The following is a 26,961-nucleotide window of genomic DNA, read 5'->3' as shown; positions in this document are numbered from 1 at the left end:
CTTGCATTCCCACCAACAGTGTAGGAGGGTTCCCCTTTCTCCACATCCTCACCAGCATCTCTTGTTTCCTGACTTGTTAATTTTAGCCATTCTGACTGGTGTGAGGTGGTATCTCATTGTGGTTTTGATTTGTATTTCCCTGATGCTGAGTGATGTGGAGCATTTTTTCATGTGTCTGTAGGCCATCTGGATGTCTTCTTTGCAGAAATGTCTGTTCATGTCCTCTGCCCATTTCTTGATTGGATTATTTGTTCTTTGGGTGTTGAGTTTGATAAGTTCTTTATAGATTTTTGGTACTAGCCCTTTATCTGATAATGTCGTTTGCAAATATCTTCTCCCATTCTGTCAATTGTCTTTTGGTTTTGTTGACCGTTTCCTTTGCTGTACAAAAGCTTTTGATCTTGGTGAAGTCCCAATAGTTCATTTTTGCCCTTGTCTCCCTTACCTTTGGTGATGTTCCTAGGAAGAAGTTGCTGCAGCTGGGGTCGAAAAGGTTGTTGCCTGTGTTCTCCTCAAGGATTTTGATGGATTCCTGTCTCACATTGAGGTCTTTCATCCATTTTGAGTCTATTTTTGTGTGTGGTGTAAGGAAAGTTTCGTTTTTCTGCGTGTGGCTGTCCAGTTTTCCCAACACCATAGCAAAGGTGATTTCTGATCTGCAAGCTGGTGAAGCAGATGAGGCACTTGATTATACAACAAATCCCAAATAAGAATAACAGTGAAACATTCAGTTCTGTTCAACATTTTAAAAAGTGGCTACTCTGTGTTCTGTATTTCATATGTGATATCAATCAGCAATCATTGTTATAACCCTTTGAGGTCATCATCATTCTCCTTTCTCGAAGTGGAAATGGAACATGAAGTTTGGGGGCGTTAAGTGTCTCGTCCATAAGTAATCAGGACAGGATTCCAGTGTCAGTGTTGTGAGTCCTTTCTCTTTCACCACAGCTGCTGTGGGAATAAGGCACATGGTTTTTGAGCTTTGGTAATAGTTATTTCTCTCATTTAATATGTCCCCTTTCAATTTCCGGTTTAGATTTGTGTTTGGAGACTTGTTGTTAGAGGAAGACCAAATTTTAGAACTGCAGTGTCCAATCTAGTAGCTACCAGCCACTCCTGGCTATTTAAATTTGAAGTAATTAAAATGAAATAAAATTGAAAATTTAGTTTCTTAGTCACTTTAGCCACATTTCAAGTGCTCAGTGGCCAAGTGTGACTGGCTGCCATGATTAGAGAGAACAGAGAACAGTCTATCATTGCAGGAAGTTCTATTAATTTCTCTCTTTAAGTCGAACATATGTAACAAAATATATAACAAAAATAGTTTGCATGTAAAAAAGAAAAAACCAATTAGCATGTATGTATCCATACAGGTGCCTATTTGATATAAGATGGTGAAAACTTATTGAGGGGGTATCTGGGTGGCTCAGTCAGTTAAGAGTCCAACTCATGATTTCGGTTTTGGTCGAGATCTCAGGGTCCTGGGATTTACCACTGTGTTAGGGTCTGGGCTCAGCACAGAGTCTGCTTGTCCCTTTCCCTCTCACTCTGCTCCTCCCCCTCATCATGCTTGTCTCTCTCAGGTACAAATAAAATCTTAAAAAACAAAACAACCTACTGAGGACATGGATTGTGTGCCTTCACTTCTATGTATCACATTCTTATGTGATATAATGTATAATTTATAATAGAAAATAAATGTGATAGTAGGTAATTTGCATATATTTACATTTTGCTGATATGTGTCACATCTGTTTTAAGTAATAGTCTTTTATTTTCCCATACAAAGTGTTCCTGAAAGTCAAATATATAAAATATTAAGAAGGAAAATATTAAACCAGAGATTGACATGTTCAGTGAGTGGGAAGTGTTAATTCCTAGATAACTAAACAATAAAATCTCCAATCATGCCTTTCCTTTTTAAGAATCATTTTTTCATATTCTCTAATTTTATTCTTTTCCATCACAACTGAGCAGTTAGTTGTTCTGTGTACATGCAGTGGTATTAAGGTTTTTCTGCCTTTGGCACCCTGTAATCATTTTCATTTTGACCCAGTTGTGTTAAATTATAGATTAATACCGCTGCTTTTTAAAAACAAGAATTGGTATTTCTATTTTCCCCATTTCCATGCATTTTTAAATGAAATAATAAGGTAAAATTCAGTAAAATAGTTCTGCAATTTATAAACATTGTTGAGAAAGATGGCGATGATGTGGTAGCTGGCATTATGATTGGCTAGTAGGTATATCACCATGTTATAGACGTATTTATTCTATAGAAAATGTAAAAATGTTCAAACAGGAAAGAATATTACTAGGAATAGTAAAGTATAACATGAGAAAGTACAGATTAATTGAAAGCAGAATATTTGTGAATGCTTGAATTAAGTAATAGATTGTACATGTAAGCAAATATGTTTAATTTTATGTAGCATTACATATTACCTGTATTTGTTCTATGTTTTATGTCCTAAATATATACATGTGCCCATGAGCATAGTAATTTACATCACTGACTTGAGCTGTGATAGAGTAGTATGTTATGTTAGGACCGATTTCACTGATGTTTTAGAAATGGAAACCAGAAATGGGATGTTGAAAGTAAAGGCTTGTGGGTCCTTCACTGGTTCCAGGGGTGCTTGAAGCGTGAAGAGCTTACTGTTTCCCATGTTTAGTCTTTGTGTGTTTGTACTTTAACCCCGTTTTAGTCCATCTGGACTGTTGTAACCAAATACCATAGGCCAGGTAGCTTAAACAACAAACATTTCTTGTTGGGAAGTCCAAGATCAAGGTGACAGCAGATTTAGGGTCTGGTAAGGGCCCACTTCCTAGTGTCTATGCCTAGCTGTGTCCTGACATGCCAGAAGGGAAGAGGGAGCTCTTGGATTTCTTTTATAAGAGCACTGATCTCTTTCCTGGGGGCTCCACTCTCATGACCTAACCACCTCCCTAAAACTGCACCTCCAGATAGCATCACGGTGGGGATTAGGTTTCAACATACTAATTTTGGAGGGATACAAACATTCAGTCCATTGCAGACTCTCTGAGACGAGAGGAATGGCCACATAATAAAAAGCAAATACTAACAATTTCAACAATGGGTGTAAATACTTTGGTCGTTAGTTACATTTTTATTACTGCTGAAATATTACAAGCCCTTATTATTAGTAAGCAGCTACTAAAGTAGCAGTCACTACGTTTACAGCTTTTTATATTCTTCCCCTCTGGATTGTGCGTAGCTTGAGGCTGAGAGTCCTGCCTGTTTCTTTTTATTTGTGGTACGCATCACAGTGCCTCGTGCTGTAGATTTTTCGGGAATGCTAATGGAAGGAAGGAAGCATGGAAACTTATTCTTGTAACCAGTTGTATTTGTATTATTTGTGGGGTTATTTAGTAACGTGTGTGGAATAATCATTGAGGCTTCTTTGTGGTGAAAGACTCTGCAACACTCAAAACTGTAGGCATCTCACCTTCAGTCCAGTGTATTCACTAAGTCCTTTTAAGTTTCTCTTCTTGGCTAAAGCTTCAGATTAAAACCATTTTTCTCAGGGTATAGGTGTTCTGAGTAGTGAACCCGCTATGCCCTTCCTTCTCCATCTGCTGCATAACCTGTGGCTAGAATGTGGTATAAGTGAGGGGGTTGCTGAGGTTGGCTGTGCACCAAGGGTTCAACATTGCTGTGTGGGGCCCCCCTTCCCTTGCCATGCTGAGCATATGCTGCTTCTGCTCAATCCTTAATGATAAAAATTTGCCCCTTTCCCAGAGGAAGTAGGTTCCTGTGAAACCTGTGAGCTTCTCTGGTGTCTGTAAGAGAAAAATTAGTAGCACAAACCAGTAGGGGAGAAGCAGATAGGCTACAGCAAGCAGATCACATCAATTCTCTTGAAGCTACGGTGAACAGCTGTGCATCTCCGCACACCTTGCCCTTTCCTTGGGAAAGACTGGCAGAAGATCCTGTGAGTGGCTGCTGAATCTCTCAAGACCAGATAATACTAATTTGTCTTAGCTGGGTGGAGGAAATTTTGTCTGGGAGCCTTAACGCTATGAGTTCCCAGTTGCAAACAGTCTCTTAGGGAGCAAGGGGGAGGAATGAATAAAGCAGTGATAGGAATTGGATTATGTTATATTGAATAGTAGAATTTTGAACTATTTCTTGGACTCCCTTATATTCTGTGGGTCTGTAATTATGTACTCTTATTGTGATTCTTATTAACTAATCAAAATAGCTACTTTTATTGTGTATTTACTCTGTGTCAGGCACACTGTGCTAAATTCTTTTTATTCTATCACAGTAACCAACAGTCCTTGTTTTATCATCATCAGTTCAATTCCATAGTGGCATTTCTCTCACAAAAGTACAGATAACTAATATAGATAGCTAATATTTTTCAACAGCCGTCTGTACATGCAATGAATATTGTATGGAAAAAGTTGGGGAGTCCCGATCTATGAGTTTGGAACAGGGGTTTGTCACAATTTGATCTAATTATGCTTTGTCTTGACAGGGATGCAACTCTTAAGCCTTTTAATTGAGGAAATCTTACAAAGCTGAGCTTAGGGTTCTAGAGGGCCATAAGGCAGGACCAAGGGAGACTTTTGAGCCTTCTCTCTTATACCTCTTTTCAAAATCTTCTGAAAAAAGGAAGCCAGGATTGTAGGCAGCATGGCCAAGTTGTACTTTTTCTCATCTCATCTCCTGAGTGTCCTAAGAAAACAAAATGTGCACACTGTTCTTGTGTAACTGCTGTGTAATCTGTGACCCTAACTTGCATTTAACACTGTACTTTGCCTACCTGGACAGAATAGCTAAATCATACTTTTCAGTGATTTCATTGTCAGACATGGAAAGCAGTTGTTCTTTCAGTGAAGTAATGAATGATTAAATTTTGTTTTAAATATACAAGAAATTATCAAATTCAGGGGCACCTGGGTGGCTCAGTGGGTTAAGCCTCTGCCTTCGGCTCAGGTCATGATCTCGGGGTCCTGGGATTGAGCCCCGCATCAGGCTCTTTGCTCAGCAGGGAGCCTGCTTCCCCCTCTCTCTCTGCCTGCCTCTCTGCCTACTTGTGATCTCTGCCTGTCAAATAAATAAATAAAATCTTTAAAAAATTTTTCAAATTCATTGAGACTCTTATAAGATTTTTGTGTGTATTTTCTGCCCAATTTTATTGAAATAACAGTGCTGTCTGTATTGGTTGAGGATGTATAGCATGATTTGACTTACATGTATTGTAATTATAATTAAAATAATTACCACAATAGATTTTTGTGTTTCTTAAAATACATACTTTAAATAAAAAACTACAGACATTTTGTCTCTCTCCATAAATAATAATAATAATAATAATTTACAGATATTTGGCATATATATGTGTATACATAAATAAATGCGCTTTTTTAGTTTATGTTTTCCAGAAATACTATATTAAAGCTAAACTGTAGTTATTTTTACTTGGAATGTGGTATATATTGCCTCTTGGATTATAGAAATCACCTAAAATGTGGCATGAATAGAGTAGTGACAAATGTCTATAAACACATTAAAGATTAAAACTGTGGCTGAGTCCATTGAAAGGAAGTGATCTTATGAATTAGTAATGAAAGTGCATTTACAGGTTATTGTCTTACTAGGGTCTGAGTTTTAACAGCTGCTGGTAGTTTAATAGGAGTCTGAATAGCCCGTAATTGAGTATTCATTCTGTTTATGGATTGTTTCTTGATAGAAACACTTAATAGTATTACCCATCCTAAATTACTTCAACAGGGAGTTATAAAAATGAAATAAGATAAGGTAAGTCCATATGTTTTGTATACATGAAAAGTGCTCTCTCTCAGTGTATATAATATAAAATTATGAAATTATGTATTAAATTTATTGAGTGGCAGTTTTAGGAGTTGTTTGAAACTTCATTTAGATCCTATGAATACAATTTGTGATAATTTCAAAGTATATTGGACTAAAAAGTTAAATGTGTGTTATAAACATATAATATTATAAGATTATTTAAGTGAAACAGAAGGCCATGTATTTTAGAAGATGTCATATAAGCAATGAGTATATTAATTATCATTTTTCAGTGTTATTTAATCAGCTACAAGATCCTTTGCTAGTTATGTACTAGTAACATTTTGTTCATTTACTTCTTTTTGTTCTTTCTGCTCATGTCTTAAGACTTTTCTAAAATTTAAATACTTTACTTTCTGGCCCTTTCTGCAGTTAGCTGGAAGAAAGGATGTTTTCTTTTAATCAGAGTTGATAATACTGTTTTTAAACTAATCCAATTAAAGAACACAAAGGACAATAATCTTATTTTGTTTCTGAGCAAAGCACACATATTTTAGATAACAACTTTTAAATACTATGTCTGAAACACCACATTAAATGTAGCCATGTTCTATTACTCATTGTTAAAATTATCTTAATAACCATCATACACTGATATTTCCCTTTAATTATATAAAAGGGGAAAATGTGAAATAAATGGAATTTGAGTGTCTTTCATTTATCTTGTACCATACCAAATACTTTGGTGAGATATATAAAAATCTCCAAACACCTGTCATTGAGGAGCTTATGTTGTTAAAATTAGGATAAAAAATATTTTAAAATCATTAAAAAAGCAATTTGTAAATAAATGCCAAAGAATGTGGTAGAATTAATAAGTGTTCTAGAAGTAAAAAGAATGAAAGTCTTAAATATAATTTCCTTGAAAGAAGGATGCTCACATTTTAGGATGTTGGAAGAAATCAGAATTGATTTCGAACTGTTTACTAGATTTTTGAACCCAGGCAACTTCCATCTTAGGTATGCTGATCAGTTGTTGTAATAAAGAATCACCATCAGTCTTGGAGCATAGTATATAAGTAAAATATGCATTATCTTTTCTTTATTTCAAGGCATACTTCCGACAGGGTGTTGCCCTCCAGTACCTCGGACGTCATGCCGATGCCCTGGCAGCCTTTGCCTCTGGACTGGCTCAGGACCCCAAGAGTCTACAGCTTCTGGTGGGGATGGTAGAAGCTGCCATGAAATCTCCCATGAGAGGTAAATAGGATGAAAGTGTTGGTCTGACAGTAATTTAAAGCAGGACATGTCTAGCCATTGAAGACCTTGGACTCAGGCACTGAAAACTGATAGGTTATCAAATTTGCCAAGATTGGATATTTTACACAAAGGAAGATCAAGAATCACTGTCGATAGCTGATGTTAATGAGGTGCGATGGGATGGTGGTAGGGCCACTGGCCCAGAATATTATGGACTGGGATTCTATTTTAATTGTTTTTATAAACTATATGATTGTGGGTGAGTGAATTAACTTCTCTGGATTTCAGCGTTATCTAAAGAATACTTTTTTTTTTTTAATAGTTCTAAGATTCTGTACCTCTAAATCAAACGCCGCTAGAGGTAAATTGATTGACTCAGTTAGACTGATATGCCATCTAGAAATAATCAAATAAGAGACGATATTAGACATTCTAATATTTCATAAAAGGAAGTATGGATCTAACTGTAAGCTGTGTCTAACATTTTTCAGAGGAACATGAAAAGATTATGTTGAATTAAAAGGAAAGAGAAAAGATAGACACGAGTTTACATGGTTTTCTCCTGCTCTTACTTCTGTTTTATACCAATTGATATTCTGGAAGAACAATGGATTGAAAATAGTACTGGAGGTTGGAGGCATTCTAAGGCCCAAAACCAATTGGCTTCACTTCGAGGAACATTGATTTTTGCAGCAGCCCTTAGACAGATTGGGTTGAAAGATTACACCAGGTACCATCTTTGCAGTGACAGAGACACTAAGGCAGATTGACGTCAAACAATAGACAGCTAATAATGTTCCATATTAATTAGGTTATGTCAGGCAGAACTCTGTTTTATCTCTGAAATGGCATGTTTTTGAATGAACCTAAAAATTTTAATGGCAGTGTCATTAGATAGTTTATCTAGTTTTGAAAATATTTGTGGCATGATATAGTATTAATATATCGGCTAGTACAGTACTTGGCTCATAATAAATGCTAAGTAAAAGTCTGATGAACTAAATGGGACTCATATAGTCTCTGGGTGATTCATAGCTTATAAAAAATGTTTTCCTGGAAGTGGAAGGTTGCATGTTTTAGAAAAAAAGAGATAAGGAGATCTCTCCTCATGTGATTTTATAACCCCACACAAAGCTGAGTCTTTGCTTGTATGAACCTAATGGCTTCTCCCACTGGGGGACCTGCTGTTAATAAACTCCGACTTCGAGCAGATGCGCTTTGGAGCTCCAGGGCTTGCAGGGGGAAGTGGACAACAACAACAAAAAATCAATGTCTCTCCTTGCCATTTTCTGGCATTTTCTGATTCTCTCCCTACACCCTTCTGCAAGCAATTTACCTGGAACATTTTTTTTTATTTAGTTTGTGAAGATACCACTTCCTTATTCTGAGATGCTTCTGCTGCTGCCTTAGAATACTGGAGTGAATGTGTTGAGATCAGCAGAATCATACTTACCATTTTGCCTTTGAAGCAATTTGTTTAGATAAATGTAAGGAAATCTTCCCTGCACTGCGAGAAATCACTCAGTGCTGTTGTCCCCCTTAGGGTTTTCTGTGCCATGTTCTTTCCCATCTTATACTGAGTGACCTAAGGCTGACCCCGGAGAAAGCTGCATCTTACAGGTGCCTGGAGCGTTTCAGTATTTTCTCCTCTTTCCTTAAGGCAATTTGATTTATCTCATTTATTTTTAGCATTGCATTTACTACCGTGTCTATTCCAGGTGGGTTTCTCTTATCAACATTTTATAGAGGCTGTTGCTTTGCATGGTGTTGTTCTGGGCATCATCTCACATCTTAATGACCTCTCTTTTTGTCATATGGTTGTAATTCACAAAATCTGTCATCATTTGCTGCCCATTTTTTACCCACTGTTTATTTTAGCTTCACGCCAGTCAGTTTGTGCTGTTGTTGCATAGCTGTGCAGTTTGGGTCACTTTACATAGAGGTCTGATCTGTTGTTGTATCAGTTTGTTTTTTTTTTAAAGATTTTATTTATTTATTTGACAGAGATCACAAGTAGGCAGAGAGGCAGGCAGAGAGAGAGAAGGGGAAGCAGGCTCCCCGCCGAGCCGGGAGCCCAATGTGGGGCTCGATTCTAGAACCCTGGGACCATGACCTGAGCCAAAGGCAGAGGCTTTAACCCACTGAGCCACCCAGGTGCTTCGTATCAGTTGTTTTTGTTTTGTAATTCTTAAATGTCACAGAGGAAACTCCCTAGTCCGAGTACATCGATAAAGAAACAAAGCTCCAGTGATGTGCACAGTATCCCTGTGGTTTGGCCTTTTGGAGTAGTGTCAGGATTTCTTTTTCTTTTTTTTAATATATGTGCTGCCGAAGCGAGTACAGGATTTCATTTTTTTTAAAGATAGGGCCGATCCACATCAATATGTCCTTGTTCCCAAATAAATATGTTATATTTACCCATGTTGAAACTTACTTGATTTTTTTTACTAGATTTTTTTATATTGTTGCTTATACTGCTAACTGGATTAAGTCCATTTTACTTTATTGAATCATTACTTAATGGTTTCATTCATGTTCACCAACCAAGATAACAGTTAAACTACTTCTCCTGTGGATATATTTACATCCTTATACATACTATATTTCCCTAAATTGTTAATGAAAATATAAAAATAAGTATAAATATAAAATGATGTGCTTTTTCCTGACCTCTCAAGTTATCCTTTTCCTATTTTTCCATTTCTCCTTTTCAGGTAGCCTTTCAGCAATTTCAGCTCATTGTATCTTGTAAATGTTTATGCAAATTTGCATGGTAGAGCATAGTACCACTGCCAACCAAATTCAATAGTATAATTACAAAGTGAGATTGAGTTTACCTTTATTTGTTCCTCTAAAGACGCCAGGGCTGCTTCTCGCTGAGGGTTCTCTTGTGTATATTTTCTCTCCTCCCGTTAATTCGGTAACCTAGACTATTGCATTTACGGGCTATCACCTGTCGTGGTGTTTCTAGCAGGTCCAGAGGATCCAGGAAAGATAATGTTATGGAGTGCTTGTGGAAAATGGCTCTGGAATGGATAAGCTTTTCTCTCAGGGTCAAGTTGGGGCTCACCTTTCATTTGCCTAATTGCCACCCACCCTCAGAGAATACTTTCCCTTTGATTTTCTTTTAGGTGGCTGTCACTTCACAGGAGGCCTAGTTCTGAAATGCTCTGTTAGAAAAAGATGGGAAACTAATCCCAGGGCTGCCATTTGCTATTGCATCGACTGAGCCAGGTTGCTTCCCTTCTCTACACCTCAGTCCTCACCTGTAAGAGGGAAATGACATATATACCTCCTAGTATTGTTTTGTGAATCTGCCACTAGAAGGTATAAGAAGGCCCTTGCCGGCCACCTTCCCTGCCTCAGTGTGATGCACTTCTCCCTGAGGAATGCACAGAACAGCCATGTTAATCTGCTCTTGTATTTATGATGGGCACGGAGGCCTGGGTATGGGAGGAACGCTGCACTGCCCAGGGGGGCCTCTCGTGTCAGCCCCCAGTGCCAGGAAAAGCTGATTTCTCCTGAGTGGTGGTGTATTTTTTTTTAAACGGTCTGGGAATTTTAGATGTGCTCTTTATCCTTTTGCTTTGTCATCTGTGAAGTGTAGAGCCTGAAATGTCCTGGCCACCTTTAGGAAATGGGCCGGGGCTTAAAGGGTGCCTGTCTGTATGCTGAGGTTTTTTGTTTTTGTTTTTGTCTTTGCTTTTTGTCTTATCCTTACTTTCTATTCATTCTGACATTCTGACTTCTGTATTTTCTACTTTTATTTCTATAGAAGGCCTTTGAATCCTTTTGGAACAAACCTGGGAAAATGTGAAATGGCTTAGACAAAGCGCTAATAAGCGTCAGTTGTTTTTCTTTTCTTTTCTTTCTTTTTTTTTTTTTTGGAGGGTTAAGTTTTACTTTTTGTATCAATCAAAAGTTTTCTAATTATGGTAAAATATGTGTAACATAAAATTGACCATTTTAAGCAACTTTAATTTTACAATTCAGTGGCATTACATCCATCTACAGGATTTGTGCAACCATCACCACAATCCATCTCCAGAACTTTATCTTCTTTCCAAATTGATACCCTGTCCCCATTAAATAATAACTCCCTAGGGACGCCTGGGTGGCTCAGTGGGTTAAGTGTCTGCCTTTGGCTCAGGTCATGATCTCAGGGTCCTGGGACTGAGCCCCGCATCAGGCTCTCTGCTCAGCGGGGAGCCTGCTTCTCCCTCCCCCTCTGCCTGCTTCTCTGCCTACTTGTGATCTCTCTCTTTCTCTCTCTCTCAAATAAATAATAAATTTCTCTCTCTCTCAAATAAATATTTGAAATCTTTAAAATAAATAAATAAATAATAACTCCCTATTCCCCCCCTTCCCCGCCGCCCAGCTCATGGCAACTACCATGCCATTTTCTGTCTGTGAATTTAACTACTCTAGGTACCTTCTATATGTGGAATCATACAACAGTTGTCCTTTCGTGACAGCCAAGTGGTTTTTAATTTAGTTGCCTCTTTAAGGAATCACCCTAAGAAAAGGTGACCGTTAAAATTAACAGAATGTTATGAACCTCTCCTCTAAATTTGGGGTTTTGGGAGTAGTTTACACTCATAATACTTGGCTTACTTTCTTATCTTTCATTAGAAAGTAATTCTCTCTTTGGATCATTGTTTTGGAGATTTATTTCAGAATGGTTTCCGTCAGTCTCCTGGATTTGCAGTGCAGTACTATATTTTAGTGATGTATCCAAGAGTAACTGGTAGTGGTATCACCAGGTTTTTATAATCCTGGATATATGGAAATGTTATAAGGGTAACTTGAAAGTCTCTGGGCCTTCATAGTGCCATAGACAAATTGAAATCTGTGAAAATGTTAATTACCTTGATTTTTGAATGATGACATAATTCTTTCTTGTGATTTAACTTTTTATTTTATATAAACTGATAGAGCTCTATTGGACCTATTTAGACATGGAAGTGACAGATCACTGTGAGGCACCATCATGTTTAGAGATGTTAAATCCCAAATCCAGTGATGTTAATATATGAATAAATGTGTGTCTCAGAACTGATGAAATATAGTATATCTATTCACTGAGTGAGATTGTTTATTAATAGTCTCTACTATGTTCCTACAAGCTCTTCAAATGTCAAGAAATGTGACTTCGTTCTTCTTAACAATCTTAAAGCCTATGCATTTTGAAAGCACATAAGTGGTATTCAGTGAACGTTGCAGAGGCCCTCTACATTTTTATGTAGTTGGTTTAACATAGGCTATTTCATATATCATGCATAGTTTCTAGAAGGAAAATATCTTAACGGCTACAGGCTGACAAATCTGTTCCACCTAGCCTGATAAAATCATAAAATTTGTCTCCTTGCTAATAGCCTGTTTACTCTAGAATAAGAATTAGAGCAATAGAAAAGTAGAATTGGAAAGAATCTCAGAGATAGCTAATCTAGCCTATATTTTTTTTTTACATCAAAAAAGCCCCTTTGTCTTACCTCCTTTTTTTATCAAAAGCATGTGTACCTGCTAACCAGAGCTTCCGACTAAAGAGTGTGGGCCAATGAGACATAATTACAGGCCAGAGCAGAGAAATTTGATATTAAAAATTTAAATATACAGAAAGTGAAATGGACTTTTATGTATATATCTGTGCACATATCTATGCACATAGATGTACATCTATGTATGTACATATGTATTTGTTTACATGAATGTGTCCACAAGTATATATAGACATAGGCATATCTATAACATTATAGATTTATATAACCATTACCAGAGTCACAATCTATACATCTGACAAAGTAAGGAGGTGGAAGCTGTGTGGCTTTGAAATCCACGTCTCTTTTTCCTTAGCTGAGTATTTCCTCCCATTATTCCACATCTGCTTCCTTTCCTATAATATTCTCTGGTCCCTTCAAGCTGGCCTGTTCTTCATTCTCTATCATTCCATGTGCCTATCTTCTCCTGGCACCTTTGTTTAGGACAAATCTTCTGCCTAAAATACCCCCTACTCTCACAGGGAAAAAAAAAAAAACCAAAGACTTGTCCAAGTCCTACCTACCCTTTCTCCAAGAAATCAAGTTATGTTTCCATGAAGCTTTCTGATTACCCTTAATAATCACTCCCTTTTCCAAACTCTTATGACATGTATGTATATGAGCTTACATTTATTTTATCTGTTAATGTATTTATAGTCTCTTTCCAATATACTGCAAATGGAAATTTGTTCTTTTACCTCTTGTTCCTTCAACTGTGTTTTTATTTAGTGAAAATTTATACAATTGAAGATTTCTTTCTTTCTTTCCTTTTTTGGCAGAGGTCATCTTCCAGGTATTTCCCTCAGTCCTTTAATTGTGGCAATGTTTTCTCTTCTTTCTAACATGATACAGTTTTAGAGTTCAGTTAGAAGGCTCCTTTTTTGGCTATGGTTGCTATGGTTAAAAAAAAAAAAAAATCACCAGCTGAAGCATGGTATCTTTGTTGACTAGTAGTCATTTTGGTCTCTCTGTGTCTGAACGCTCTTCTCGTGTTTTGGGAATTCCCTTTTCTCTTTCTGCCTCCTGCCTTCCATTGTAAAAGCTGAAATCATCGGATCCTAATGTTCCCATCCTCCTTTGCAGCTAAGAGCCACCTCTGAGTTAGGAGCTAAAAGGATAGCACAGAGTTTGTTCTGATGGTGTTGGTTGGCAGTTGTGACGTCTGTTTTCTAAAGGTGGCATTCAGTGGTGGCGGAGGCAGCACTGGAAGCTGTGGTGTCCTGTGTTTAGTTGTGATGGTCATGTTGCTTTCACTACAGAGTTTTTGTGGCACGATTTTGACTGTGGGTCTGGAGGCCAGCTTTTTTGCCCTTGGCAATAGCTCTTCAGTGCATTTCTTTTCTACTTAAAACCAGCCAAGGGGCGCCTGGGTGGCTCAGTGGGTTAAAGCCTCTGCCTTTGACTTGGGCCATGATTCCAGAGTTCTAGGATCGAGCCCCACGTTGGGCTCTCTTCTCAGCAGGGAGCCTGCTACCTCCTCTCTCTCTCTCTCTCTCTCTCTCTGCCTGCCTCTCTGCCTACTTGTGATCTGTATCTGTCAAATAAATAAATGAAATCTTTAAAAAAAAAACAAAACAGCCAAGATTGGTTTCTTTTGTCAATAACTAAGAATTTTGCCTGGTATGGCATCTGAGAGCCTGGTCTTAGAGCCCTGCAGTAGGTTCTGGTCTTGGCTCTGTTCTAAGCTGTCCGAACTTAGGTAAATCACTTCAGAACTTAGAGGCATCATTGCTAAGATGGGTATTTTCGAGGTCTTTTCAGCTTCAAAATTCTGTTATTTTTGCTTCTGCTAATTGGCTGGTAGGATGCTAATAAGATCATCATTGGCTGCCAGACCCATCAGTGGGTACCACCAAATTCTGCTCACATTGATTTCAGTATGGTCCTATTCTTTTCTATTCTATTAATTCCTGGGTTCTTCTGCCTGTATTTAACCCTATTGGTTAGCTAGTGTTTACTGGTACTACTCACACTTGCATCTTGACAGGTATAAAAATGTTCTTTGTTCTCTATTTAGTGATCTGATTGAAGGGGGGAAAATGCTTTAGGTATCAGTAGGTTTCGAGGTTTCTGTGGTAATGTTGATTCAGATGAGAGCTCCTCAGTGTGGAGTTGAAATTCAAAGCCATAAATTGTAAAAATTACATTTTAATGCAGTACCGTTGGCTGAGATATTCAAGATTTAAAGAGACCAGCGTTTTAATAGGTTGTTTTTTTTTTTTACATATGTACAGTGGAACAACTAATGTGAAATAGTTTTTCATGAAAGCTAACAAATGTGTTGTAAGTGCCACGTCATTGTAGGGTTATAGCCAGTGGCTCTGCAATTGTCTTTAAAAAAAATGGGAGGTGGGGAGAAGGCACTTAGAAGTCATCCTCTAAGACTCGGGTGGAAAGAATCTCTTTGTGGCTTTCAGAGCCCTAGTCCATGTCCTTTCCAGATACCACATGAAAATAAAATGAGATCAACCTTAATTTTGTCTTCTGTCTTACCTTAGTACATTCAGATGACTTTTTCTTTTATGCTTTCATTTGTCACCCCAACAAAAGCTGGTAATACTTTTTTATTTGGTCATACTGGTCTTAGAAAAAGCAGCGGATGCTGGGTTGCAGTGAGGATGATGGGGATTTTGTTGGGAGAGCGTCTTTGAGTTCATCTTCCAGGGAAAAGGTAGATGGAGTTTTATTAATGAGTCATTCAGATTCAGATTGCACAAATGTTCATTGAACTCCAGATGTATTAGGGACTATCACCTGTGTTGCAACAGGAAGCTTTCAATTTAGTGCCCACATTGTGCCAATTGCTATGGCATTATTGTAAAACTCTATAGCATTATTGTAAAACTCATTATTGTAAAACTCATTGAACACTCTATAGCAGTGTTCGCATTTAGCTGGGGAAATGCCTTAAAAATTAACATACATGGAACAATTCTAATATAGTTAAGGGTCAAACAGCAATACCTATTATAAAAATGCAGTCAAAGTTTAGATATGAAGAGTCAGGTGGGGTGGAGGGCCTGGGAATACCATATGGTGGAGTCCAAACTTAAGGGTTGTGTTTATAAGATTTTGAGAAGACAGCAGGATGGAGGAGGGAAAACTGTTCGGGGGAAATGGCATGCTAAAGTCAAAGAAAGACCAGAAGAGAAGGTGAGTGTGCCTTATGCAGGTGCACTGTGAAGCAGTGCACTACCTACCAGACGGAGGCTGGGGTTATGGGGTCATCTGGATAAATGGACACTCGGGGTGGTGCTAGATTAAGGGTTGAAGAGTTTGTACTTGAAATGGCCCATAAAGAGGTATGATACACATTTGTTTCTAGAGCATATTACAAAAGATTGTTTTGTATATCATCCTACATTCTCTTGTCTCCTTTTTCTTTTCTCCCCAGACTCCCTCGAGCCCACTTATCAGCAGCTTCAGAAAATGAAACTGGACAAGAGCCCCTTTGTGGTCGTGTCTGTGGTTGGGCAGGAACTCCTGACAGCTGGCCATCATGGGGCCTCTGTGGTTGTCTTAGAAGCTGCTCTCAAGATTGGCACCTGCAGCCTCAAACTGAGAGGTTCTGTTTTCTCTGCCCTGAGCAGTGCTTACTGGTCTCTTGGAAACACGGAGAAGAGTACTGGATACATGCAGCAGGACTTGGATGTAGCCAAGACCTTAGGTAGGGTTGCTTCTGTCTTTTATTTCAGTACAGAAAGGAAATAAAGCTGATTAACCTCACATGGATGGGAATAACATATGCAATGAAAAGTGAGTGTGTCTCTAGAATGTTCTCTGTTTTAGAGTACTTAGGTCTTCAGGGCTTTTCTTATAACAAGATAGCAAGTCTCCCAAAAGGCCGAGTTCTGTGGATTAACATATTCATTGCCCTCTTCAGAGATTTGGGCTCACAGATTTAATATCCCAAGTGATAGTATTGGTGGGTGAATCCTTCATCTTAATTTTAATTTTTGTCTATCTTAGAATGCATCAGCATTTTGTTAGAAGTAACAGTATAGTGCAGTGGTTGAGAGTGTGGCCTGTGGAGCCAGAAGGCTGAGTTTAGAATCTCCACTCTGCCACTTACTAGCCATATGACCTTCTGCAAGTTGCCTCACCTCTTGGTGCTACCATTTCCTCATCTGTAAAATAAGTGTGGTTTATGATTATGATCGTTGTTACAGTGATTATTCAGTGACTTGCAGCACTGCAGGAAGAGAAGAGTACAGTAGATCTATCATCAGCACGCTTGTAAAGAAGCAACGTGTCATAGTGGGTTTAGTTAAATGAATCAACATGCTGATGGTTGTTCAGAATCTGAGGTCATTTAGCAGAGCATTGAGGTGACTCATAGCAGCTCGTTTGTGTCAAGGTCTTTAACCTCTCATTTCCAGGATACCTATGTCTCCAAATGTAGTTTATGTTATAACAACAGTTATTGTCCAGAGCTTTAAGTTCTAGGACCATAACTTACTACACTGAGTCTTGTAGAAAAAGAAAATACTTTTCTAAAAGAAGCAAATGAAATCTTAGCTAGTAAATCTGTGGTTCTTAAATTAGGATGGGCATTATAAATTACAATTAACACTCTAACTTAGAGAAATTTTATCTTTTTTTTTTTTAAATCCACTTTAGGTGACCAGACAGGAGAATGCCGAGCTCATGGGAATCTGGGCTCTGCATTCTTCTCCAAAGGGAATTACCGGGAGGCTCTCACCAACCACAGACATCAGTTGGTGCTTGCTATGAAACTCAAGGATCGAGAGGTAGGAAGTTCACCTGCAGACCAAAAACACATTTTTTGAAACATGGAATCTTTTTTGTTGTTCAGAATGTTTTACGTATCGTAAAATGTTACTTTTAGAGGTTGGTAATCATTGCCTCTATCTTTAATGACCATCAGGTGTAGAATGTCTACCACATATGGACCTTGGGCCTATAGAATTGAATAAGACTTTGATCCCTGACCTCAGGGTCTTAACAGCTTGCATTATTCGGATGCATGACTCTTATTCTATTCAAATATGAAAGGAGGAAACCCATGAAAATTAACAAAAAACAGTATCTTCATGATATATCCATTAAATTAAAGAAGCACGCATTTGCTTTATTTGAGATGGAGTATTAGTACTGCAAACTCTTCATGTTATTTCTTTGGCGGATTTTAAACTCAGGTGGTAGAAGCATATTAAGTGTGATTGAGAGACCTGAATTACAATGATGAAGAATATTAGCCTATCTTTATTAGAGAAATGGAATGTAATATTCTCAGAGAGCTGATATCCAGTAGATACAGCATGAGAAAGTGCTTGCAAAGTGGAGAGAGGGTGGAGTTTGGAATAAAATAGACCCAGACTGGAATCCCTGCTCTAGTACTTTCTGGCTCTGGAATCTTAGGGAAATTATTACTTAGCTCCTCTTTGCCTCTGTTTTCTTTCTTAGAAAATAATGATTGTATTTATTCCTTACACAATTCCTTACACAAATGTGATATATATACATTATAAATAATGTATATGTAAAGTACCTAGAATGGTGCTTGGAATTCCATAAATGGTAGCTTCTAATACAATTTATTAATAAGGAAGAGATGGGTAATAGAGGCAACAACAAATTTATGAATCAATCTATGTATTGGGAAATATATTTAGTTACATCTTAGCATTTCACTGTGGAATATTATAGAGATTATTTTTATTGTTTAAATGACCTAGCATCTTTGAGTCTCTAGAACATGGTCGTCCACTAGGAGGGGACTGGGAAAGAAAAAAGGCTTTGTTTTAATGGTGTGCTGTACTCTCCTCTTGGGAAGGTGAGAGACTTCCATAAAGTCTCTCTCTTCTGTGGGTGTCAGAAAAAAAGCCTTTGAAAGCTGCTAAAATGTGTCATTCGAGAGAGATTGACTTTACGTGATTCTATTCTCAAGAGAGTTACCTAACTACTTTTCTCTTTGCCTATTTACTCTTAGTTTACAAACAATTTTTATAAGCCAGATGATCTGACTTCTTGATGTTAAGAGATTGGAAAGAGGGATCAGACTTCTAGACACAGAAAAGCTGATGGCATTAAGTGAGAGCCAGGTTTAAGAACTAAAACAGCTTAGTTGTCTAGACAGGGCCATTTAGTGAAGGCTGGGATGGCTCTAAGTATTTCAAAAGCTGCATTTATACTCTATTTTCCTGACCTTTGGGATGCATATGTATTAGCCCAGTTACTGGATGGGGTAGAAAGACTTGTAATTAGGATATAAGATTATCATAGGTATTAAAAAGGAGAAGTGAAAAAAAAAAGGAGAAGTGAAAATTTTCTGCCTTCCCTATTCTCAATATTGTAATTTTCTTTAGCCTGTATTTTCTGGGTTTTATAAACCTTTGCTGTACAATACGTTATTAAGAAATCACTGGTTAAGGATGGAGGGGACCTTGAGATTGTATTGGAACCAATTCCCTCCCCAAATATTCCCTTCTTGGAATTTCCACTTGGCCACAGACACCCTGTTTCCCCCCTCTTTTGGCCTCTGGTTAACCACTACTACATTAGTTCACAAGCCTGCCTATTGGGAAACCTTCCTTATGTATAAGTAAGACTGATTTTACCCCTCTGGGACTAGATAGAGAATGTTCAGCTACTGTAATTAATGGCCTATGGCCTCTCCTTTTTCAAGTTGAAAAATCCCATTAATTTTCTTTTTTTTTTCCCATTAATTTTCTCTTCAAATTTTCTCATTATCAAAACTCAAATAATTTTTACAATTCTCTTCTGGCTCTTCCACTTTCCCTGTTGCCCATTCTGGTTATTGGTTAGCCATAGGTTGGCCACCACAGAAGCCTTCTTTTGGGAAGTTCTGTCTAGCCCAGGCTCCTTCTCTGTGTTGGCGTATTTATCTGATTTCTAGACTGACCTGTAGAATTTCTCTTGACTCTCACTGTGTCTCTTCTGTTGTATTTGCCTCTGGAATCATAGGGTACTATTCATTTTCTTGAGAATGTAATGTTATTTTCTTACCTTTTTTCTTAATTTTTAATGTTGTATTTGAGTGCTGCTACTTGTCTTTCAGCATTTAGCTGGAAATCATCCCTGAAACAGCCAGTAGCTGTTAAGACTAGAGTTAATATTGGTCCAGAACTTAAAGGAACATAAAAATGCCTAAGGAGAACTATTGCAATAATATATATTTCATTCAGTTTCAAAGTTTTGGTTGGCCAGTCTTCTGTGATATGATTCAGTTAAGTGTGATATCTGCTTGCGATGTACCTAACAGTACACAGCACTGTGCTGAGGGTTCTGGGTCTAGGCAGTAGGGGTGGGGTTACTCCCCGTAAGGGGCTTATGTTATCTTTGAGACAGAACTTTAAGATAACAAAAATATCAAAACAATGCTTGAGCAATAAATAAATAAATAATCACTGCGAAGATGCTCGAATACCTGAAGAGAGAGAGACTGGTATAGACTTGTGGGAGCTTTGTGAAACAGGTGGAACTCAAGTTGGCTCCTGAGTGTGATATAGAAATTGGCAGGCAGGCTTCTCAGATCTGGTTAACATATCAGTCAGGTGATCCCTCATATCATTCATGAGGGATGAGATAGTTCATACCATTAGCAAAGATCAGATACTATTTTCTGTCGATCTATTCATTATGCTCATAAGCTTAGCTTTTGAGGTAATATTTATTAGTTTTATCCAATTATATAAAAAACTCATGAAAATAACCAACCATAAGCCTTAGATTTCATATATATACATAATGATTATTTAGACCTATCCAAACAAAAATTGAAATCCTATTTGTTCACTTAATTTTTATATATTTCTGTATTTCATTAAATGTTCTCCTGAAAGTCTTATGATTTGATCACAAATCATTTCATCTATACCCTTACTGTAATACATTTAGTTTGTTTCAGAAACTTGGGTAATATGAAATCTGGAAAAACATCTTTGTAAATACATCTTTGAACATATCTCCCATCATTTCCTTTAGCTAAATTATTAAAAGTGGGCTTCTTGGGAAAAACATATTAAGGCTTCTGATACTTACTGCTAAATAGCTCTCAGGAAGGCTGTATCTGTTTTTAGTCCTACCAGCAATGTATCAGAAGTTCCATTTCCCTGAACTGGCCAACACAAGGCATTACTAAATAGTAAATAAATTAAAAAATCAAATTGATAAGTAAAAAAAAAGTGATATCTTACTGTTTCACACTGCATTTGACTGCTATTGAGGTACTTTTTTCTTTTTTCCCTAAGATTTATTTGTTAGAGAGAGAGGTAGGGAAGGGGCAGAGGAAGAGGGAGAGAGAGAACCTCAAGCAGACTCCACACTGAGTGAGGAGCCCCCGGCAGGGCTTGATCTCATGATCCTGAGCCGAAATCAAGAGGTGCGTACTTAACCAACTGAGCTACCCAGGCACCCTAAGGCTGACTATTTTAAAAATGTCTTTTATAAAGAGCTTTAATACTCATCCTATCTTTTTCTATTGTGATGTTGGTTATTTTATGTTTTATGGTTTTTTTGTTTTTTTTTTTTAATGTTGGTTATTTTGTGTTGATTTGATCCTGGGCCTAACTCTATCAGCCCAGTGAACTGTTGGACAGTTTGTGCTCAAAAACAAATTTTTTTTTTTTAGAGATTTTATTTATTTATTTGACAGATAGAGATCACAAGTAGGCAGAGAGAGAGAGAGGAATAAGCAGGCTCCCTGCGGAGCAGAGAGCCCAATGTGGGGGCTTGATCCCAGAACCCTGGGATCATGACCTGAGCCGAAGGCAGAGGCTTTAACTCACTGAGCCACCCAGGTGCCCCCAAAAACAAATTTTTGCTTATTGTTGCTTCATTATGCATTTTACATCTGCTACAAGTTTCATAACAATATTCTTTCAAAAAAATGTCTACAATATCCTTTCTCCCCTCACTACCCCCAAATACATTTTAAAATCATTTTGTCAAATTTTGGAGACTCTTCCATTGGTATTTTTTTTTGGAATTTACATATAATTATGGATAAATTGATGTCTTTTCAATAGTCAGTCTTCTACTCAGGAGCCTGATCTGTGCTTGCATTTCACTTTTTATGCCTTTTAAGGTCTAAAACTTTGAGGGAGAGTATTGATTGCATATAGGAAGGGTGTTTGTTTTACATGTTTTGCATGTTTTGACCATATGAAAATTCTCTTATAGCTCATAATTTTTTGTTGATTCTTAATTAATTTTCTTGTAATAGGAATTATTTGCAAATAATGATAGTGTTGTGCATTTGTACCTATACGTTATATCCCTATTTTTTTACCTCTTAATTATTACACCATTAGAACTTTGAAAACTCCCCCCCCCAAAATATCACTCTTCCTCTTTAGTACAAAAAGTTCAGAGAATGTACTTTTTATGACTACCATATTCTCATATTATATCTGTGACCTCAAACTGTACCTTGGTTTCCCTTTTACATTATTTTGATATTGAGACAAAATAATAGGAAACTGCCTTTTTTTTTTTTTTAAATATTTCTTATTTATTTAACAGACAGAGATCACAAGTAGGTGGAGAGGCAGGCAGAGAGAGAGGGGGAAGCAGGCTCCCCGCTGAGCAGAGAGCCCGATGCGGGGCTCGATCCCAGGACCCTGAGACCATGACCTGAGCCAAAGGCAGAGGCTTAACCCACTGAGCCACCCAGGCGCCCCGGAAACTGCCTTTTGAAACAAAAACTAACCACTGTGAATGCTGTGACTATAAGAATAACAACCTACCTCATTCTGCATTTCACATCTTTGGCTGTAGTACATTTTAATATTTTCCCAAATAGTGACATAGCAGCCTGTAACCACTTTGTCCACTTACCTTAAAGAACAATAGGTTTTTCTGCTATACAGTCACCATCAGATACTTAATAGGGGAGGTGATACCTTCTCCACAGGAATTTTTCATTCTAACTAACCTTCTATCTGCTTTAATGGTTTGAAAATTAATTTCAGGTGCCCACAGAGACCTTCCTATGAGTCAATATTAATTGTCAGAAGAGTGCATAAATTATGTTGTATTAGCAATGTTGTTCTCTATTCAGGGAATCTGATATGCAAATATGCTGATGACTCTGAAGTTTTTTCATCAGTCTTATTTCTCTCCTGAGCATCATATTTCTTTATCCAGTTGCCTCCTCTACACCCACCTTCAATTCCGTATGCCTAACTTAGCCCTCAGTCTGTGCTTATGTCTGCATTTGCTGTTTGTCCTGTTGTTCAAGCCACCTAAATCTCATGTTTGGCTTGTTACTGGGTTCTCTTTTTTCTGGCAATCTCTTTGCTGGCCTGTGCCTTCCTCTGTGCCATCTTTTGCCTGGACCCTTGCAGAACTTCCCACACTAACGTGTACTCTCCACCAAGTGAAGAGGAGAGCGTGTTTACTACTTGGACATATGAGTATAGCCTGGAGTTGCTGCCATAAGTAGGTAATTTCTCTCTTTCAAGTATAGTGCAGTGTAGTTGAGAGTATGAACTTAGGTAAGAGACAAACTTGAACTTTGGCCCTGCCACTTATTACCATGTGATCCTGAAAATTATCTAAACTCTTCTAAGTGTGATGGACAGGAGAGTTGTTTCCAGTTTTTGGCTGTTATGAAAAAGCTGCTAATAAACATTCTTGTATATATCTTTTGGGAAACATCAGCACTTGTATCTGTTAAGCATTGGTTCATGTGTATGTTTAGATTTATTAGATGTTTACCAGCTTTCCATAGTAGTTGCACCAAGTTATATCATCAGCATTGTGTAAGGGATTGTGAAGCCTTAATAGCAGGTAAATAAAAAGTAAAAAGAATATGGAAACATAAATATCTGAGTAGATAATTCTGTAAGGGATTGTAATAGTAACTACTTTTCTTATTGTTGTAAGGATTAAATGAGTTCATATACAGTGTATCCTTAGCACAGTGCCTGAGACACAATAAGAATTCAACCATGGTGCTACTGTTATTATTGGCATTACTGTTGTCACCATCATTTAAATGATTCATATACAGTTACATATGCCTATGTAATATCAGAGCTTAATTCAGTGTAAAATTGTTTTCCCCCAGATAGTCAAGTAAACTGAACATGCTTGGAAAAAGTATTGTTTATCCATTAGGTAACTTTGCATACTTCTTGTCACGCTGGAGAATGTAAACACTGTGATTTGTGCAGTGTTTTAACTCTGCCCTGATTCTAATTTCTTCTTGATTTGATCCATCACCTAGTGAGGTCTTTGAGTTATCCCTCGAAAATTCAGTTCTGATCATGCAATTTTCCTGCTTAAAAGCCTTTGATAGCTTTTTCTTGCCTTCAGAATAAAGTCCAAACCCCTTCATAATCTTTTCCCATTACTTCAACTACTCTGTATGGCATACACCTTATCATCTGTTCATACAAGCCTACTTGCCATACTTTGTTAAACATGCCTTATATTTTACCCTCCGTATCTTTACTCATTCTAGACCCTCTGCATAGAAGACCCCATCTTTGACCCCTCAGCAAGGTTTTAGTATTCAGTTTTCATTAAATCGTTTCTGCATCACCAAAGCTCTCTTTTTCAATTTTTATCTTTTTTTACCCATTATCATACAAATGTTGGTGAAGCCCGATTTATCAATCCCCTTTGACCCCGCTTTTAAAAAAAAATGCTTGGTGCCTTTTGTGTTCTGTTTAAGAAAATGTTTGTGTATCCCAGTGTCATGAAAATAGTCTTTTATGAGGCTTTATTGTTTTACCTTTAGTGATTCGATCCCCTGCCACTTGGAATTTACATTTGTGTTTGGTTTGTGGTAGGGATCAAAGTTCAGCTTTTCCACTCATATGAGTATCAGTTGACCCAGTACTGAATATTCCACAAGACTGCACTGTGTGTGCTGCTTTTGTCATAAGTCAGGTATGAGGTATATAAAGGACTCTTTTCTGTGCTATTATCTCTTTGTCTATCTTGATGCCAATAGCATATTGCTTAATTACTGTAGCTTTTTAATGAGTCTGGAATTCTGATCATGTAATTCTAGTAGCTTTGTTTTTCGAGATTGCTTTGGCTATTCCAGGTTCTTTACATTTATGTACATGTAAGTAAATGTATGTATTTTACAATTAGCTCTTGGTTTCCCCATCTTTCCCTCATGGTATAGCATTGAATCTATATATATATATATATATATATATATATATATATATATATATATATTTGAATCTTACAGTCTTTGAACTTGGTATATTTCTCTGTTTATTTAGGCCTTATAAAATCTATTTCTACAATATTTTATAGTTTTTTTTTAAGATTTTTAATTTTATTTCTTTCAACAGAGAGAGAGATCACAAGTAGCCAGAGGCAGCAGGCAGAGAGAGAGGGGGAAGCAGGCTCCCTGCTGAGCAGAGAGCCTGGTGCGGGGCTCGATCCCAGGACCCTGAGACCATGACCTGAGCTAAAGGAGGAGGCTTAACCCACTGAGCCACCCAGGCACCCAATGTTTAATAGTTTTCAGTGTAGAACTATTGCATATCTTTCTATAGTTTAATCTTTAGGTTTTAGGTGTGTGCGTGTGCATATATGCATGCTGTTGTAAAGAGTATTTTATTATTTTCTCTTTTAATTCAGTAGTATTTTTTTTAATTCTAGTGTGATTAACATACACTATTAGTTTCAAGTGTACAATATGGCGAATCAGCAATTCTATACATTACTCAGTGCTCATCATGGTAAATGTACTCTTAATCCCCTTCACCAGTTTCTCCCAACACCTCACCCATCTTCCCTCTAGTAACCACCAGTTTGTTCTCTATTGTAAGTGGCATTTTAAAGTTTTATTTTTTCCTGCTTCTCTTCCTCAGCCCAGATATTGAGCAACCCTGGGAACAGGTTTATTTGCTCAGCCATTCATATTCCCATACTACTTTGTTTTTCATTCTTTTATTTTTACCATTATATAATTAATATGTGAGTTAGTTGTTGATATAAAAGATTAAAACAATACCCTTTCCAGAAGTAACTCCTGTTACCAGTTTGAAGTATTTCTCTTCTAGACCTACATTGTCTTTTGTGGTAGACACTACTGTGTGTGGCTGTTGAGCATTTCACATTTGAAATGTGAATTGTTTGAATTAAGACATTATATAAATGTATAATACATTATATAAATGTATTTATATAATACATTTTATAAATGTATTTATATAATACATTTTATAAATGTAAAATACACACTGAACTTTGAGGACTTAGAATGAAAAAAAAAAAGAACCCAAAATATCTCTTTACTAAGTTTTTATATTGACTAAAACACAATAATATTTTGGGTACATTGGATTAAATAAAATGTTGTTAATTCCACTTTTCTTGTTTTATATTTTTATGTGGTTACTAGAAAGCTTAAATTATTTCTATTAGGCAACATGGCTGTAGCCCATTTTCTCTTATGGTTTTGTTTTTCATGTGTGGGAATATGATATTGTTTTCCAAATGGTTTTTTCACTCAGTGGTCTTAAACTCCTTTTCATGTTAGCACATGCAAATCAACCACATTTTCTTGAACTTCTGTTTAGTGATGGTGTTATGGTTGTACCATTCATCTGCTGATGGAATGTTTAAGGAGTTTTTCCCCTTTTGCAAACATGGTTGCCATAAAAAAGACCTTGTACAAGTCACTTTGTACACATAAGGAGTAGTGTCTAGCAAGTGGAATTGCTGGGTACACAACTATTATACACATTTTAAATGAAAAGATTTTCTTAAATTGCACGCCAAAAAGGTTGTTCTAAACCCATAAGCCCTTGATATTAATCTTTTTTTTTTAATTGATTAACAAAAGGTAGCCCCTAGTGATATCTCAGTTATAGTACTTACCATTTGTTTGTAATGGCGGTCTTCTCCCTGTTGTATAATTGGCAGCTTCTGGAGGGAAAGGAGAATAGCTTATTTATATTGATAATCTCATTCATTCCCTCATTCAACACATGTTTACTGCTCAATGCTTACTGTGTCCCAGATGCTATAATGCCTTTGTGTATAAAGATGGATATGCCATTGTTCTTGCCCTCAAGGAACTCAAATATTCTGGCAGACCATCTGCAGTGTTCCAGTCCCGTGTCAGTAAATGCTTATTAACCTGGAGGAAAAACACTGGGGCTTATATAGTAGGTAAAGAGTGCTCACATCTCCTTGGTTCTTATAAATGGTGGTCTTCATTTTGTTCAGAGCTGGAGAGGAAGACTTATGGAAGCTCAGTTGTAAATACCAACTAAGTTTACTTTTCTGTAGCTACTTTGTGTCAATAACTAAAATCTATAGTTTACATTCTGATTATACCCACCATATAAAACATTTTTTTAAAGACTTTATTTATTTGACACACAGAGAGAGATTACAAGTAGGCAGAGAGGTAGG

General features: G+C 37.2%; 1 protein-coding gene across 5 annotated transcripts in view; it reads left to right on the top strand.

Annotated features, from left to right (window-relative positions):
• TTC28 (tetratricopeptide repeat domain 28) overlaps window positions 1-26,961 on the top strand; it is a 621,084-nt gene that overhangs the window by 320,025 nt on the left and 274,098 nt on the right. For 4 of the 5 annotated variants that reach the window (XM_032883286.1, XM_032883285.1, XM_032883287.1 and 1 more), the window contains 3 exons: window positions 6,898-7,045; window positions 15,977-16,249; window positions 17,203-17,333. In XM_032883286.1, the coding sequence (XP_032739177.1) occupies window positions 6,898-7,045; window positions 15,977-16,249; window positions 17,203-17,333 (552 nt within the window). Of the gene's footprint in view, window positions 1-6,897; window positions 7,046-15,976; window positions 16,250-17,202; window positions 17,334-26,961 lie in introns of those variants that run through there. The other variant, XM_032883289.1, reaches the window with a different exon arrangement.

Source organism: Lontra canadensis, unplaced genomic scaffold (assembly GCF_010015895.1).
Source record: "Lontra canadensis isolate GAN:19392208 unplaced genomic scaffold, GSC_riverotter_1.0 scaffold87, whole genome shotgun sequence".
Classification (NCBI taxonomy): domain Eukaryota; kingdom Metazoa; phylum Chordata; class Mammalia; order Carnivora; family Mustelidae; genus Lontra; species Lontra canadensis.
Note: the sequence above shows the minus strand (reverse complement) of the source record. Positions and strands in the feature narration are given on the sequence as shown.